The 18,973-nt window shown below is 34.2% G+C and overlaps 1 protein-coding gene and 1 long non-coding RNA gene across 10 annotated transcripts in view; one reads left to right on the forward strand and one right to left on the reverse strand.

The window, feature by feature from the left end:
* Window positions 1-26: 26 nt before the first annotated feature.
* The window catches only part of LOC106154683 (proto-oncogene tyrosine-protein kinase ROS), a 60,255-nt gene continuing 41,308 nt past the window's right edge, over window positions 27-18,973 (reverse strand). For 5 of the 9 annotated variants that reach the window (XM_087000967.1, XM_087000969.1, XM_087000968.1 and 2 more), the window contains 13 exons: window positions 18,520-18,709; window positions 18,111-18,234; window positions 17,259-17,428; window positions 14,652-14,759; window positions 14,315-14,474; window positions 14,005-14,167; window positions 11,475-11,669; window positions 11,011-11,108; window positions 10,505-10,699; window positions 9,982-10,116; window positions 9,395-9,546; window positions 7,627-7,755; window positions 27-3,646 (listed from right to left, as the gene is read on the reverse strand). In XM_087000967.1, coding sequence (XP_086857093.1) covers window positions 2,454-3,646; window positions 7,627-7,755; window positions 9,395-9,546; window positions 9,982-10,116; window positions 10,505-10,699; window positions 11,011-11,108; window positions 11,475-11,669; window positions 14,005-14,167; window positions 14,315-14,474; window positions 14,652-14,759; window positions 17,259-17,428; window positions 18,111-18,234; window positions 18,520-18,709 — 3,012 coding nt within the window. In that variant the 3' untranslated portion in view covers window positions 27-2,453. Of the gene's footprint in view, window positions 3,647-4,847; window positions 4,906-7,626; window positions 7,756-9,394; window positions 9,547-9,981; window positions 10,117-10,504; window positions 10,700-11,010; window positions 11,109-11,474; window positions 11,670-14,004; window positions 14,168-14,314; window positions 14,475-14,651; window positions 14,760-17,258; window positions 17,429-18,110; window positions 18,235-18,519; window positions 18,710-18,973 lie in introns of all 9 variants that reach the window. The other 4 variants (XM_087000971.1, XM_087000966.1, XM_087000973.1 and 1 more) reach the window with 4 other exon arrangements.
* Window positions 14,852-16,573, forward strand: LOC147764835 (uncharacterized). The gene is made up of 2 exons (XR_015331917.1): window positions 14,852-15,808; window positions 16,306-16,573. It is a non-coding gene; the product is annotated as an uncharacterized LOC147764835 (long non-coding RNA).

The following is an 18,973-nucleotide window of genomic DNA, read 5'->3' on the forward strand; positions in this document are numbered from 1 at the left end:
TAGATGGTTTAACAAAAGACATTCAGTAACTTGCAAATAGTAGATTTATTTCAAACTGAAATGATATGAAAAGACCACTGCTCTATACTGTTGCAGTAAAATAATATTTTAATTTACAAATTTTATGATACATTTCTAATTCATAGTCAACAAAAATGAGTTTCACTGGATAAAATATGTCCTATCATTAACCAGAAGGGTTTGAGACTCCAAACTGAGCACCACTGCATCATTTATGATTAATAAAAGAAAAATGTTTTAAAATGAAAATTGCAACATAGAAAAATGTTCCACACATTCAAAGAAAACTAAACAAAAGGGACAATATCAGCATGCTGCCTTTAAGTATATATAAAAGTACATTACAAAATGAATTCTTCTTGGAGCTAAAGCAAGCAAATTAAAGACAAAAAATTACTACAGTGGAAAACCCTGTTGCAATTAAAACAAATATCCTAGATTTGTACCTTGGTACACGTATACGTCCATGTTATTTAAATCAATGTTATTGACAAATGAGTAGAAAATTTATAAATAGTTCAGAATCGGATTATGCATTAGCAGGGAATATAACACATATTGCACAATATAAAAGCTAACATGTAAGCCTGCAGTGCTCTGTGCAGTTTAAGTTCCTTTGGCATTGGATATTATTGCACAGCTTCACCAACAATTTTTCAAACCACATAAGATGAACATTTGATTTAACTCGCCCAATAAAGTGTATTTATCAAATGAAAAATTCCTTAGCATGAGTATAATAAGCACCATAGTCTTTAATCTATTTTGCTTGTAGTGCACATAATAAGTTCTAGAAACATACAAAATAGCAAAAGAAGTTCACAGTTTGCTGTTATGTCAAGTCCTTAAAGAGTCAAAGTCACATATAGGCTACAAACCAATCCTGGCTAAGTCCTCATAAGTCCAACCAATAACTAGACATCAAATATAACACATATACAGACACTAAACATTCAAAGATTAAATGGCAGTTTTCATTCTTAGGTTAGATGAATAGTGAAAAAGTTTTCAAGAATTTCTAAAAAAAGAAAAAGAAAAAAAATCAGCAATTTCCCCCCAAAAAGATACAATTTTAAGATGTAACAACCTCTTAAATAGTACAATATATTAGATTAAAGAAAACATTGGACAACAGACTTCAAAACAAATATCCTAGATTTGTACCTTGTTTGTTCCAATAACTTCATCAAAAATAAACAAATCAAGCCAATTTCAAATTCAATCAGCTTTTTCACCTAGCTTAATTACTAGTAAATTAAAACAAAAATAAAGTTAAGTAATTATGGGGCAAATATGCATGTTAAAAAGTGTGCAGAAGTCCAGTGACTTTTACATAAGAATGTCATCATGGGTATCTTCCAACTCTGCCTGCAGTCTTACTAAAAGACAACAGTAAAACAAGAAGTTAAAGGGTGAATGAATGTGTTTGACAGTGACTATGGCAGTTAAAGCAACAACAGGAGTAATCAGATTACATACAGACACTGTCTGTATACAAAAACTACACAAAATATAAATATCATTTGATCTGAATTTTTTTTTAATTTACACCTCTTAAATATGTACAGCACTGCAAAAAAGGATATAAAATTTACAAGCAATGATTATATTTAAGATTGTATAAACCCTCACTGAAGTACATAACAGTTGCAGCTTGTAATTTGGTCATCCAGTTAAAGCTACTTAAGTTCATGAGTCAAACAGCTTGGATTCATCAATTAGGGACCAAATGATGCAAATAATTCAATATCCACTACAAATGCATGCAAGTAAAGTTTCAGTATAAATAATTCATGTTGACACACGCGCGCGTGCGCACACACACACACACACACACACACACACACACACACACACACATTGTAAATAAAATCTCTGGGAACTGTAAGTGGGTAAGTAGTAGGAGGAGTCTGTGACAAAATTTTATTTTTATTGTATACATAAAAATTTCTATGAATACATTAAAAATGTATTAATAGAAAATTCTATGAATACATAAAAAAAAAATCTATCCAAAATTGATATCTACAGACTTCTAAGCAATGAAAAAACATTCCATATCACTTGGTTAATGGATAACCTTAAATGTGTTTTTTCTCCTAAATAAAACAATTTGTATAATAACATAGGATGACCTTGATAACTGGTACAATCTTTCCTTATTTCTTTAGTCAGAGTAGAAGTTGACATTTATATCGTATCGTACATCATATATTGAGTCAAAATAGTATGAAAAGACCACTTATGACCTTTAATACTGCAATCAAAACCTGGAAGCTTGCTAATTATTGTACACATACTTGTTTTTCTTGTAAGCTATTGAAAGGAATAACAAAACAAAACTTTTAAATCAGCATGGATTTGCAGAGTTGGTCAGGTTGCATTATTTTAGATACTATTGGTCTTTTTCTTTTGTAATTAACCTTATCAGATTATATTGGTTCACTTGAAAATGTAAAGCTAGGGTTGTTATTGTTTTGATTATAATTTATGTGGTTTTGATTGGATATTACCTCTTGCTTTTCTGAATAAGTACTTCCATTATCTTTCTTTTTACTTGCTGTTGAATAGTCTGGCAAAACCAATATACTGTTTGATCCATGGGGTCTTTTTATTTTTCTATTTTTATTTGGGTGTGGCTCTTTGAACAGGGGTTTTCTGTAAGATGTATCATCTTCATTATCTGAGCGATCACTCTCTGGCAAATTAGCATATCTCACTCTGTCTGAACTGTGGCTATTTGTATGGCCACCAGAGTTGGCTTCAAAGTTGACATTTTCATAACCTGGAAGACGTTCTTTATGCCTCTCTGGAGAATTTGAACCTGAACCTGAAGCATCATCTGTATCAGCACCATTTTCTTTGTCAGACTCATCGTCCCCTGTTCCTTCCAGATCAGCATAATTTAAATTAGATGAATCATGCATCAACTTTTGACTTTCTCCCTCTATTTCACTTTCTTCTGCATCACTCCCTCCTGAGGCTGCAGACTCCCCAAGTGCCAAAGTGGCATAATTCAGTTTCATGCCAGCGCTTTTGTGATTCCCAAAGTCTACTAAACCATCATCTAAACTATCTTGAGAACTGTGAAGCTGTGAATGGGATGTTTTATGGTTTTTGTCTTCTGTCACATTAGTATCATCACCCAAATTGTCATCTGACAGACCACCAAGCTGTGCATAACTGACAGTTTGTGGGGCCTTATTGGCTTTTGCTGCAGACCTCTGCATATTTGCAGTTGAACTTGGAAGTCCATTGACAACTTGTGAATAATTAACTTTACCAGCTGAGGCACCACCTACGCCTACTTGATGCCCAGGAGAAGAGCCGTCTGGCAGAAGTTCCAGGTATCTGTGAGGTGAATGATGCCTCGCAGTCAAATAGTCATTTGCATTGCTGGGAGTCCTATGCGCAATTCCCTGTAGCCTAGGAGCATGCATATGGTCCATGGAAACAGCTTTCTTCACCTTGCGAGTTTTCTTTTTTCTTGGCAGTTGCGAAATGTCTCCTGAGCTGGAGTCCAATACTTCTGTGCTCTCTGAAGTGCTATCCAGGTCTGCATCCCCTATCAGGGACTGGAGCCTCTTCCTTTTGCTGGTTGGAGTTAGTTTCACAGAGCCACCGACTAAAATTTAAATAACAAAATATATGACAAACATGGTTATAATCTCACAAAACTCCCTCGAAGAACAACTGTCTAGTGAATTATTAAAATGTGAAATAACATGATTGAAGCAGCCCTCACATTTTATATTTAATTTGAAAACACTACGTAATTTAAGACTATCTGCAACTTGAGAAGAGACAAAAATCCTCAAGGACAGATTATGTAAAACCTGTTCTAGATTTCAAACTTTTTCTTTCAAAAGTATTAAAAAACATGAATCCTTTTTCCAGCATTCCAACAGATTTTTATAATTTCCTGGACACACATAGCTGCAATTTAATGTAATGCATCAAAGTGGCAGTTCCTAATGATAAGTGTATCACATACACTTCATTCAGGCTGGTGAGTGCAGGTCACACAGACTGGCAACATGCAGGATATGCCACATCAACTTGTCAACTTAATAGAACTGCTCCCAAATACCAGATCACCATCAGCAATCAGAAGTAACATTTGAATGACATACAAATAGGGATTCCAATGGTTAAGTGCCAAAAGGATATAATGGTTTTCATATCCACCGACCCATTATTAACTTTCATTCATTCCAGTTTAATTTCAACAGATGCCAAGTCATTAAACCTACCTCCATGTAAAAAGGGACAAAAACAATAAGAACATCATAGCATGTGCACAGGGAAAACAATAAAACCATGCTATGGTATTTTTATTATCGACACTGTTTTACTCTCCAAGTTTGCAGACATTATCAAACCTGACATAACTGCACTACCAATATCATATACTTATATTGTAGCACTTTAATGCACACTTCAATATGCCAATCCAAAGGGGCGGGGAAAGGCAGCAGTCCTGAACACTTTTCATGACATTAATGATATTTTCTAAGACCTATTACAAAATACTACTGCTGGAATTAAATTCTGTGAAATTTTACATGTAACATTTATTTGCATATAAAATATTTAATTGCTTCTCTGATCAATTTGTTCTGCAAAATGAATATTTACAGTTGGTACTATTAATGGTTGTCACTTACAAAATTTTTAGTTATCTCATGCAAATAACCCCCAAATAATCAATTTTCTGTAACAATCAATTGGTCCCCCTGGCATAATCAAGCAGAGCTGTGCACACACAAGAAGGCAAATAACAAACTCAGAGAACCAGGCCACTCAAAAATGTCTAAACCACAGACCTGGGCCAGAAAACAACCTGGAATGTATAAACCTGCCTCCTTTAAGATACAGGATGCCCTGGGGAGAAATACAGCCAATATATATACATAGTAAGACTAACTCGCCTTTATGGTAACTAATATGTGAATGCCAAATGGTTAATTACAATACCCCATAAGTCTGATTAATGCTTAAATTATTTTTCAGATAAAAATGTGGTATGTTCCTGATAAAATTACAACTAAAATTGTTAGGAAAAATTATAACAGTAAAACTTTCATTGCTTTTCCAACTTCTAATTCACCTAAATACTCATCTTGGGTAATTGTATTCTGCTTCATTTATTAATTTGAAAGTTTAGTTGTCAAACCAGCATTGTTTGATTGTAAATCTTGAGCATTTGACCACAGTTAATGTGTGCATTTAGCATATTAAACAAACATTAATATCTATCAAATACTATCTCTTAATCATGCAAGCATTATGTTTTCCATGCATCTAATGGTCTGTACTGTTACAAAACCAACATTAACATCTCTATACCCATTTTTTTAATGAGAAGTGGATGTTACACTTCACTTGCTGTTAATAGTATGCAGTGGGTTCCAATGTAAGTATTAACAAGGCAGCAAAGCTGTCAAATGTACAGACAAAAAGCAGGAAATAACTATGCACAAAATAGGCTACTGTCAATTCTGATGCAAAAGTACATTATGTTAAACTGCAAATTCAACATCAAATTTTAATTATGCTCAACAGGTAATACCAATGTAAGTAAAATGTGTAACAAGCATAAGGCTTCAGGCCCATGGCAGTTCAAGTTCACACTTTGAAAATGTATAACTTCCAGAAAAAGAAGCCAATTAGACTGCTTTTCCAACTCAGGCTGCATTTTAGTCCTGTATTTCTTTTCTGAACGTTTGGCAATCATCAGTAACATGGTTTTCCCATAATGGTCATCATGGCAGCAGCACCCAAAATTGTGTTTTCTTCTATTCTGATGCAATATTACATAGTGGTTAACAGCATAATGACCGTCAATTTTTAATAATAAAATATACGTATCATGGATTTTCAGAAAATGTGACTAGCATGGGTCTTCAAGCCCATGGAACTTCAAAGTCACACCTTGAAAATGCCAATATGTGAAAAATTATGTTTCTTTCCTGTAAGTTTGAGAACAGTAAGTGACACGATTTTTCTTAAATGGTCATCATGGGAGCAGTGCCTAAAATATTTTTTTCCAAATTTTGATGCAATATTACATAACGTTTAACAGCATAATGACCATCAATTTTTAATAATAAAATATTAGTATTATGGATATTTAGAAAATGTGACTAGCAAAGGTCTTCAGGCCCATGGAACTTCAAAGTCACAACTTGAAAATGCCAAAATGTAAACAAGACAGCACTGTTCTGAAATGTTTTTTTTTTTTTACCATTTTTAACACTTTTTTAACATAAAACAAAATTAACAGTTTACTGCCATTTTTATATGATCAACTAAGAAAATTGTGAAAAATATCAATAAAACGGTGTCAAATGTCCAATTTCCTCCATTCTGAGTTTCTAAACATAGTGAATGATTGCATCTGACAAACTGCAATGATATGAGTTTATTTCCATATTTGAAACTTTATTACACAATACACGATAACAAGTTTACCATCATTTTTACAAAATCAACTAACAATGTTGTAAAGATGCAGGAAATGTCAAACAAACACTTTTACTTATCTTATTAATTAAATAATGAAACTGTTAACATGCCTAAAAATTTAATCTGAGGAAATGTGAAACAAGACAGCACTATTCTGAAATGGATTTATTTCCATTTTTAACACTTTTTTAACATAAAACAAAATTAACAGTTTACTGCCATTTTTATATGATCAACTAAGAAAATTGATGAGATGTGAAAAATATCAATAGAACAGTGTCAAATGTCCAATTTCCTCCATTCTGAGTTTCTGAACATAGTGAATGATTGAATCTTACAAACTGCAATGATATGAGTTTATTTCCATTTTTGACATCTTATTACACAATACACGATAACAAGTTTACCATCATTTTTAAGTAATTAACTAACAATGTTGTAAAGATGCAGGAAATGTCAAACAAACACTTTTACTTATCTTATTAATTAAATAATGAGACTGTTAACATGCCTAAGAATTGAATCTGAGGAAATGTGAAAAAACAGCATAACTTATAAAATAATGGTCCGATTATGCTGATTTTCGAACTTGACCTGCGTTTTAGTAAGATTGATTACTCCTGTGAGTTTCATGACAACAGACCTATGGGTTTTCCTTGAAATGTGTTAACAGTGTTGCATATATGCTGAAAAGTGAAAAAACAGCATAACTACTAAAATAGTGGCCCGATCATGCCGATTTTCGAACTTGATCTGCGTTTTAGTAAGATTGATTACTCCTGTGAGTTTCATGACAACAGGCCTATCAGTTTTCCTTGAAATGTGTTAACAGTGTTGCATATATGCTGAAAAGTGAAAAAACAGCATAAATTCTACAATAATGGTCCAATCATGCTGATTTTCGAACTTGACCTGTGTTTTATGAATATTCATCAGCTCTGTAAATATAAAGCCAAAAAGTAAAACTGTCTTCCACTTATGGTGTTAACGCTGAAAGTGCACGGCGACGGCGACGGCGACATGATCGGCGACGACAGACGCAGGTGATGGCAATATGTACAGACACATCTGTGTCTGTACATAAAAATACATTAGTTATACTAACAGCAGTGACCACACTTACATCGTTTTACTTACTTTTATTTCTTGAGCCACTTTCTGCTGCAGGTAACTCCACAGACAGACTGGTATTTGGCAGTTGTTGCTGTTGTTGGTATTTATTGTTATTCTCCACATCAACAGCAAAAGCAGGGTTATCAAAGCAGCCTGTAGACAACATGGGTTAACAGTGGTAACAAATGCACAAATAATGGTCACATGCAGCTGAAAATTTACCATGAACAATGAACTACATTTTCTAAGTTATATTAGTGTTAGATGTACTTTCAAATAATGATAGAACGTGGTGTAGTGATAAATGGCCATTCTACAAGAAAAGGAGACAAATTAAGATCACTTTATCAAAATAAGAATGTTCCACAGTTTATCTGATTCCAATCTCCCACTGAACTCAAAGTAAAAGGTGGCAATTAATTCTTTATGTAATATGAAGATTTAAATAAGAGCTATTAAAATTGTACAGATAGTGAGAGGGACAGTTGAATTTTGAAGCTGGAGTTTGGAAGTGGGCTGCTTGGGGGAAAATAAAACTATTTAGTGAGAATAAAATTTTAGTCCCTATCTTAAGAGCATGAAGAGAAGAATCTACATTTGAGCCCAGAGGAACCTGGATAACCCCCAGAACTGATTATCATATGGATAAATGCCAAAATATTTTATGTTTATGATGCTGCAGTACATAAAATATGTTCCACTGCTTGTAATTTCTCCAGTATTGTTTAGTAAATTCCATGGGATATACATCCATCAGTTATATATAGAAACTGTATGATAGCTCACATTCCAAGGTAATTATATACCCAGCTACATGTTGCTTTATGAGAATTAGGTTACTGTGAGAGTCAGCAACATAACATTTCATTATGCAACAAAAATACTCTGTATTTTTATTTCATATATGTGTGTAACTGAGATTACTGCAGAGGTAAATCAGTAACTCATGCAGTTCAAAATGTAGGTATCTCCCAAACCTTCACTTCATATGTTGCTAGCTCTCTTGAAGGAATAATACATTTTTTTCTATAAATTATTCTATTTTCTTTTGCAGAAAACCTCTGCCTATATCCCCAAAGGCATGTGCCAGGTAAGTTCTTAATTTTTTGTGCCAAAATCCAATATTTAGTTCCTCATACCAGTGCCAAAAGTATAGGATGTGCCAAAATCCAATATATAGCCCCTTCTGACCTGCACTAAAAGTTATAGATAAATTACAAAACTTTCAATAAATATAAAACATTGTACATACAGGGGTACACTAAACCTCAACACACGAAAAATATCAATTTGTGGTATGTGGAGTTTCAACTATGTAGACAAAAAATATGTTCTTAGTAATGAGATACTGGTATCATGCACATCTACAGTGATCTAGAACTACTAAGATAAGCAAGACAGTTAAACAGTCAATGCCTTTAAATTTTTTGTAAATTGTTTTGCTTTGCCAAATATCCACATAAATTACCTAAGGAGCATATATCAATTACTTGATACCCGACCAAAGGTTTAGTAAAGGCATTTTCAACACACTTTCATCCAAAACATCTAGGAATGTAAATAACCCATTGAAGGTAGAATTGGAAGTAAAAGAATTGAAAAATACACTGAGAAACATGAGAAAACAATTACACACAGTACATATGCTTACTCACACCTCTACTTATAAGGTCCTGAGTGTTTGCTGTTTTCATGCCAAGGGTCTCATGAAATCTAAAATGCAAACTAAAACACCAGACATGAGGATTTACATTTTGGTAAAAAAAAATACTTATTTCTCATAAATACCTACCCCCAGAGAGTCTCCTCACTTTAACTGTGCCAGAGAAGGCACTGTCTGGGACTTGAGATAGCTCCATGAAGTGAATAAGCCTCTCTTCAATGTGGTGAAATGTTGGCCTGTCTTTTGCATTAAAGCTCCAGCATTTCAATGTCAAATCGTGACTGAAGTGGAAAGTATGTACTTCAATTATACCACTTAGAATAGCCATTCAAATGCATTTTACACAAATAAAGTTTTTCAAAATCTATTTACTATTATTATAATTATAAATTAAGCTTTAAAAAAAAACTATATTTTAATATAGAAAAATAAAATTAAAATTGTAAGTCCAGTAAAAGATTAAAGAACTATCCATGGCATATAAATTATTTTCAAAAGACAGAATAAATAACTTTATTTTGCAAGTAACTTGAGATAATGGACACTTGTGGAGCAACATGGTTCTACACTAAAGCTTGTGCTATTGCCTTATGTGGAATATTGGGTAAATGTCACTTGTGTAACATATGAATACACGGAGGAAAAAGAATAATCTTAACAACCCTGCAAATACTAGAATAATGAGGCATGTAATATGCATTTCCATTTGTGCTTACAGTTCATCAGGGCAGTTTTCTGGGCGATCAAGCCTTCCTCCGCCACGTACAAATTGCAGTACCTCCAGGTTTGTCCTGGCAGGGTATGGCTGTTGACCCAGTGTTAACACTTCCCATACCAATACACCATAGGCCCTAGAAAATTTGCAAGCCATTGAGGCTTTTTTAATGATCTGTAAAATGGGCAAATGATCATAACACAGTTTTTTAATCACAGTCAGTAATAGTATATGAGCTGTATTTAAGGTTGGTGGCCACTGTAAGTAACAAAAACGCTTATAACCTAAAAATTTAGCAAAAAAGACATATTGACAAAAGACTTATTTAATTGTCCAATTGGCTCTAAGCCTTTGTGAGCAATTTCTATCATTTGCCAAATATTTTGAATTTGAACTTAGACCAAGGCTGTCTTTGTGTAAAACTATTTAATCAGCTCTAGGACAATACATGTTCATATTAAAAATTTCATTTAAGAGTTTTTTTTACTTGAGGTATTCATCATAACCATGCACAATGTGTTTACCAGACATCAGACTGTGTGGTGAAAACCCCATCAATCAGGGCCTCAGGGGACATCCAGCGTACAGGGAGGAGCCCCTCTCCTTCTTTCCTGTAGTAGTCATTTCTGTAGATGTCTCTAGCGAGGCCAAAGTCACCAATTTTTACAGTAATCTTGTTGTCCTTCCAAGATACTAGACAGTTCCTGGCAGCTATATCTCTGAAATTTGATATGACAGAGGTACCTTCATAAAATTTTGTACTGGGCACTCATCCATGATATGAAATATGTAAAAATACATGAATAAATGGACATGAAATAGTTTTGGTCTTCAGGTTTCATATACTTTTATGATACTTTTGATCTTTTTTATCACTGATTTCTAAATTGAATAGGGCAGGTGTTTGATCCAAGAAAAAAATTGCACCCACTTTTTTTTTTTTTTTTGAAAATGTGTAATCTCTTCTTGAAATGTTAAGTTCTTTTTCTTATTATATGTACATGTTTGTGACAAAAGCAGTAGGACCTACCTGTGTACAAAGTGTAAGTCTTCTAGATAACTACAACCTTTGGATACATCACAGCAGATGGAGATGAGATCAGGGAATGTGAGTGCAGTCTGTCCAAGCTATGGAACAAACAGCAGAGTTAGACTTTTTACGAAAGATAACGCAACTATTCACAAATCATTTATAATGTTAAAACCAAAATCTTGCATTTTAATTCTCTTGGGAGAGAGGAGATTAAATTTAATATGTAATGTCTATTGTAGTTGGAATTGCTTGAATTCAAATACAACTATCAAACACAGCTATGGATTGTCATTATTTCAGACTAGAACTTGTTGTGGCACTCCTGTTTTCCTTTATCATCTGTGGCACTCCTGTCTTCCTTCATCATTCAGAAAAAGATAAGGAAAATTTATCTTTCAAAATATCAAAGAATCATATCAATATAAACACTCAGCAATGGCAAGATATCTGGTTGTACTCACATGTGAAGGTCTTGTTGCCCTTAAAAAGGACAGTAAGTCTCCACAATCCATCAACTCTAGGATAATAAATTGAGGATCATTGTCAAGACAGACTCCAAGCAGCCTCAGAATGTGATTATGTTTGAAGTTACTCATTAATAATGCTTCTTTCAAAAATTCTTCTTTTTCTGAATCATTGGCACCTCTCCTTAAAGTCTGAAATACAAAAAAAAAAACAAGAGGTAAAACTGTTTTTCACTTATCGTGTTTACGGTAAAAGTGCACGCCAATGGCGACGGCAACGGCGACGCCAGACACAGGTGACGGCTATATGTACAGACACATCTGTGTCTGTACATAAAAAAAAAGATTAAACATTGGTGATATTTGTTTTACTTTTTTGAAATGGAGAATTTCAATTTTTAGAATGTGGTTGGAACGAATAGAGGGTATTTGTTTTCCTGTGCAGCAAACACTGTTAGAACTTAACATTTAATTTCCAATATTCAAACATTTCATAAAAACAAGGCAGCAAAGCTGTCAAATGTACAGACAAAAAGCAGGAAATAACAAAATAGGCTACTGTCAATTCTGATGCAAAAGTACATTATGTTAAACTGCAAATTCAACATCAAATTTTAATTATGCTCAACAGGTAATACCAATGTAAGTAAAATGTGAAACAAGCATAAAGCTTCAGGCCCATGGGAGTTCAAGTTCACACTTTGAAAATGTAAAACTTCCAGAAAAAGAAGTCAATTAGACTGCTTTTCCAACTCAGGCTGCATTTCAGTCCAGTATTTCTTTTTTGAAAGTTTGGCAATCATAAGTAACATGGTTTTCCCATAATGGTCATCATGGCAGCAGCACCCAAAATTGTGTTTTCTTCTATTCTGATGCAATATTACATAATGATTAACAGCATAATGACAATCAACTTTTAATAACAAAATATATGTATCATGGATTTTCAGAAAATGTGACTAGCCTGGGTCTTCAAGCCTGTGGAACTTCAGTCACACCTTGAAAATGCCAATATGTGAAAAATTAAATTTTCACAAAAAAAAACTGTTTATCTGGCAGATTGCATTGCCTACTGAAGCTGTATTTTAGTCCCATGTTTCTTTCCTGTAAGTTTGAGAACAGTAAGTGACATGGTTTTTCTTAAAAGGTAATCGTGGGAGCAGTGCCCAAAATAGTTTTTTTTTCAAATTTTGATGCAATGTTACATAATGTTTAACGGCATAATGACCATCAATTTTTACTAATAAAATATTAGTATCATGGATATTCAGAAAATGTGACTAGCAAAGGTCTTCAGGCCCATGGAACTTCAAAGTCACAACTTGAAAATGCCAAAATGTAAACAAGACAGCACTGTTCTGAAATGTTTTTTTCCCCATTTTTAACAATTTTTAACATAAAACAAAATTAACAGTTTACTGCCATTTTTATATGATCAACTAAGAAAATTGATGACATGAGAAAAGTATCAATAGAGCAGTGTTAAATGTCCAATTTCTTCCATTCTGAGATTCTGAACATAGTGAATGATTGAATCTGACAAATTGCAATGATATGAGTTTATTTCCATTTTTGAAACTCTATTATACAATACATGATAACAAGTTTACCATCATTTTTACATAATCAACTAACAATGTTGTAAAGATGCAGGAAATGTCAAACAAACACTTTCACGTATCTTATTAGTTTAATAATGAGACTGTTAACATGCCTAAAAATTGAATCTGAAGAAATGTGAAAAAACAGCATACCTTCTAAAATAATGGCACGATTATGCTGATTTACGAACTCAACCTGCATTTTAGTAAAATTGACCACTCCTGTGACTTTCATGACAATTGGCCCATCTGTTTTTCTTATATTGTGTTTACAGTGTTGCATATAGGCTGAAAAGTGTAAAAAAACAGCATAACTAGTAAAATAGTGGCCCGATCATGCCGATTTTCGAACTTGACCTGCGTTTTAGTAAGATTGATTACTCCTGTGAGTTTCATGACAACAGGTCTATCGGTTTTCCTTGAAATGTGTTAACAGTGTTGCATATATGCTGAAAAGTGAAAAAACAGCATAACTACTAAAATAGTGGCCCGATCATGCCGATTTTCGAACTTGATCTGCGTTTTAGTAAGACTGATTACTCCTGTGAGTTTCATGACAACAGGCCAATCGGTTTTCTTTGAAATGTGTTAACAGTGTTGCATATATGCTAAAAAGTGAAAAAAACAGCATAAATTCTACAATAATGGCCCGATCATGCTGATTTTCGAACTTGACCTGCGTTTTATGAATATTAGTCAGCTCTGTAAATATAAAGCCAAAAAGTAAAACTGTCTTCCACTTATGGTGTTAACGCTGAAAGTGCACGGCGACGGCGACGGCGACAGCGACGGCGACATGATCGGCGACGGCGACGGCGACGACAGACGCAGGTGATGGCAATATGTACAGACACATCTGTGTCTGTACATAAAAATAAGTGTAAATGTAAGTGAAATACAAGACTGTAGTAATATAATGACAATACCTTGACTGCTACTTTGGTGGGGCCTGTAGCTTGTCCTAGTACATCAGTGGCCTCTCCCTCATAGACCTCACCAAATGCTCCACTACCCAGAAGCTGCGTTAATGTCAACTGGTCGCGTCGGAAGTGGGGCAATGCAGCAATCTCATCCTCTGATGGGTTTATGCTGGGAAAATTAAGATAATATAGTTTTACTAAAAATCGTTTTTGAAATTGTTATTCGAATGCATGTATTTTCAGAAAGCTGAGACATGCAGACAACATTACTTGGAGACCATAACTGATATCGGTCTAATTCCAAACAATAACTCACCCCATGCCATATAATGTAGTATTTGTGTGGTATGCTATCCTGGGTAACTCTCGCAGAGTAGCCAGCTCTATATCAGGAGTACGTGGTGCATCATAATGGCAGCCGTTGTTGTTTATAAAGGAAGACCTATTTCTCTTCTCTTCATTCCTTTTTTTGAAAACTGAAAAATAAGTTGTCTTTCAAAAAAGATCTACAACATGTTGTTTTTGAGAAGTAATCAATCTAACTGGTTGCAAGCTAACCCAAAAGATTTCGAAAAAGTTCACCTAAAAAACTGTATAATCCCCACCATTAATAGATCTATATGAAAATTGAACAAAATAAAACTTCAACTCACCCAGAAAGAGTACCACTCCAGCAATGACCACAAGGAAAACAATGACAGCAAACAAGCCAACCAATATGGAGGTCAAATTACTGTCCTCTGCACCTGTTAGAGCTGCTACTAATGGGAAGAGAGTTTTGAAAAGTGTTAAAATCATTTTTTTTCAATATCAAATAATTTATAAATTACATATTGCCCACATACTTGAAATTGGAGGATTTTTCAAACTGCTTATTTACAGAACAACATTTAATCAAAACATAAATTCATACTTGTAATGGTATCATTTTGATGTAAATATTACAGTCATTCTTTGCTAGTGGTGCACTGCAGGGGGGCCATAACAAGAATGTTATTTAAATTTAGATAGCCAACCAAATTCTCATGACATCGTTGTGTATGTTTCAATAACAAATCAAAGAAGCTGCATGAGCAAGGAGGATGCTGTTATAAAAGCAAAATAAGAGAAAAAGCAGAAAATATATCGAAATTACCCCCAAAATGGCGTCCTTTTTTGTGGAATTTCGACCCTACCTCTATTTAGGAACAGTTTGTTTAGGGTTTGAATGAATTATTGAAGCAGGGAATACACCTACTGCAAGAAGATATAATAAACAGAATGTGCAAATGGTTATTTAAATAAAAATTTATTTGAAGTGACTGAAAAATGATCACAAAATTAGCTTAACTTACGATACATGCGGTGTCCCACCCCGATGAAAATTTCATCTAATCCTATCTTTTTGTATTAAAACTGTTCAATCGTCCAAAGTAGTATGTCGGTTAGTTTGTGTCACGAAATCCATGATAATATCAGTTTTCTTAAGAATTTCACATTTATTGCTCAGCAAGGTCGATTTTTCTTCACCGCGTCCCAATATAACGTTCGCAACGCTGAAACTTCAGAGATCGATTCTTATCAGACGACTTTAAAATGCCGCGTGAAAATTATACATCGATAGCGATCTTCTTCCATACTCACTAACTGATGACGTCTTACACACGAATGGCTTCTTTTGCACACTAAAAAAACCAGCTCAAACTGGCGGGTGGCCCATTCTGATAACATGTCACACAATGATGCTGTCGAGATAGGATGCAGGGCGCAGGTGTAATTCCCTCGATTTAACCGTCACAGGATTGTTTATTGGGATCTTCTTTGTATGAAGGTGAGAAATAATGAGTTTCGTTTCATTTTTCTTCAATTGTTTCAACATATTTGTGTACCGATTGATTTTTACCATTCTATAAGTAGGGTGATTTCGTCTGAACTTTCGTTTTGCGTCTGTGTCACATGGGGGACTAAAGGTCACATTGAACATGGTGACGCGGTGAAACCGTATTCATGTTCTCTTGTTCTCGAAAACTCAATCATCGAAATTGAATTACTTTTTTTTAGTTTTGTCTTAAATTAAGCTGCTACACTGTATTCCGTGCGTTTAAAATTTAACCGTCTGTAAAAACAGCAATAATGGATTACTAGCAACACTTACGTTACGCAATGAAGCACCGAAAATGGGTGAAGAAAATGTGTCTCAGTAATATGCGTGTTTGCCACTCATAATGCACTGTACTTTGTTTGAATAAGCAATAAACTATTTGTGATCTTAGGTTATCCATTGTTCATTATCAGAGTTAACAGATTCTTTGTGTGATTTTTTTTCAGAATCCCAAGAGTGGATGCCTTAGTGAGCACAGAACAGATATCACCATTGGTCCACATATGTCAGGAAGAATGTTATAATTATGAACTTTGTGTCACACTGAACTTCATTTTGTTAAATTTTGTATTTAACTGAACGTTATTGTGTTAAAATAATAATAAAAAAATAATAATTCAGATAAAAAACTACAATCTGGAACATTCTTTAGATCAACTTTGTTCAGTGTGTGCCCCATGTGACAGAGTTACAGTAAATAAAATATGTGCATTATTCCTCTGTGTTTGTCAATTCCATTTTAAAAGCATGTGAAAGTGGTGTGCCCCTCATGATTGAAGTGTGTATGGATAATAGCAAAAATATTATTATTTACATGATTATAAAAAGTTTTTGTACCCGCGTCAATAACGTAACCGTGAACCCCATATTCAACATTTTTATTAATTATGAAATGTGGATTAAATTCTTCAAACCCAGTTTTGAAGCATTGAGACAACACCCCCTTATGATTTAAACTAAAACTGAAAACATTCCATTAGACTTTCATTAGTTTGTGCAAAATATATTGCCCAGGGTAACGCGTCTTGGATTTGGTGGGTATAGCTGTTCAACTCTCCTGTGTGCCCTAAAAAGGGCAGCTGCTGTTTCCCTTTTTATGAAATGATAAACTGTGATGGTGTAGCTATCACATCGCAAAATTACAGCTTCCCAGAGAAAGTTTGACATTTTCGGTCAAATTCAACATTTTGTAACCACTAGCAAAGAATGACAGATTAAGTAATATATCACTTCAGAAAAATATTGAAATGGTGATTGTGTACAGATACAATAGACTATATTTCATGCAATTTGTACACTTTAACTAATCAACATTTTATTTGCATATACATTTGCCAAAATAAAAAGCAAAACTCAGTACAACTCCTACACATTCTGTGTCCTAAGGGGCTATACCTACCCACAGGCAAAAAGAAAGATGAACTGTTTGAGCTGAAAGGTCCCCAACCCATGGCATTATAAGCAGCCACTCTGAAGATGTACTTCTGACCACCATCTAATCCCTGAGCTGTCCACTTAGTGTTTACTCCTTTATATGCTAGAGACCAATTGCCAGTATAGTCATCAGGCCTGAAATGAACATAAAAACAACTGAGGTTTACAGGAACAAATTTTATGACTTCATTTTTTTCATAGATCACTACGATTGCCCCATCCAATACAAACTATATGATCAGAGCAGCAATATTGTTAAACCACAGGTCAAAGTAAGATTGCCAATATGTGACTTTCTATTCAAGTTCAACGGTAACTATGGATGTATCTCTGTCAGTTTTGGAGATATACGGGTCAATTAAATGCTTTCATTGTTGCACTTCACAAGCTCAACAAAATGCAACAAGTAAGATGTCTCTAGGTTTTACAGTTCCAGAATTACACAGTTTTTCAGTTTCAGCATCTTGAAATAAAGTCAAAGGTCAGTTATGGTGGCCTGAGATTGTATGTGATCTAATTCCAAGAGTTGGGTCCTTGTATTCTAGGAGGGGAAGCAGTTATGGTGACTGCACGGCAGAGCTGGCAGACAAGATGGGTCAGGACAAAAATCATGTGTACCACCAGGGCTCAAGCAACTTACAGTAATTGTTTTCTATGAATCATAACCTTACATACACATCATTTCTGCCAAACATTAATGAATCAATATAGCAGCTTTTGAACTGGCAAGATTCACACTCTTATTACTATTGTTGTGTCATTTTTTTCTTTACCATTTCACCCATGCATAGCATTATTGCCCTTAGAAAAAACTTACATATACTCTAGCCTGTATTGTGTTATCAGTGACCCAAAATCCTCAGGTGGATACCAGAACACTTCATATGCACCTGAACTTAAAGTGGTAAGCTTTGGTGGTATGGGTTCTCCTGGAACTGATGCTGCAATAATAATAATAATAATAATAATAATAATAATAATAATAATAATAATATGGTGACAAAAAATAGAAGCTGACTGAAAATCATTTCAAGCAGTAGTTGCAGACCCCATAGCTAAAAGGTAAGGTGCCAAATCAAACACCATGATCAAGCAGAAACAAATGTATGCAGCTCTCAAAGGGAGCAAACAGTTTGGTGCTATAACTAAACAACAAAAATATGTCAGTTTCCAAAATTCTGTACAATTTTAACCTACTGCTCCTTACATTACAATAGTGCATTTACCTGTTGTTTTGCACGTAAAGCTTGCATCTGTTGGCCACTCAAATAGGTGACGAGAAGTCAGCATTGTCCTAACCCTAAAGGCATACTCTGTGTTTGGGGTCAATTTTTGGAAGGTTTGTGAATACAAATTATTTGGTTTGGTTCTAAACCCAAGATGTTCAGAGTCTTTCCACTTCAATGGGGTCTTCACCTAAAACATGGGCAAAACAGTTTATTAAACAATTTTCTGTTGTTCAAAATTTAAATTTTTGTGGTGGGCTAAATTCATCTAATAAAAATATCACATTCTTCACAGAATTTCAACTCTGAAGCAGTTATAATAATATTACAAATATGCTTCTTAACAGCAGAGTATGTCAGTATAAAAAAGATTAAGTCACCTGAAACATTATCAAACACATCATGATAGTTAAAAAGAGCAAGTCAGAAACTATAAAACATATATATATATATA

This window comes from Lingula anatina, chromosome 1 (assembly GCF_051362555.1).
Source record: "Lingula anatina isolate TDL-2025a chromosome 1, LinAna3.0, whole genome shotgun sequence".
In the NCBI taxonomy this organism is placed as follows: domain Eukaryota; kingdom Metazoa; phylum Brachiopoda; class Lingulata; order Lingulida; family Lingulidae; genus Lingula; species Lingula anatina.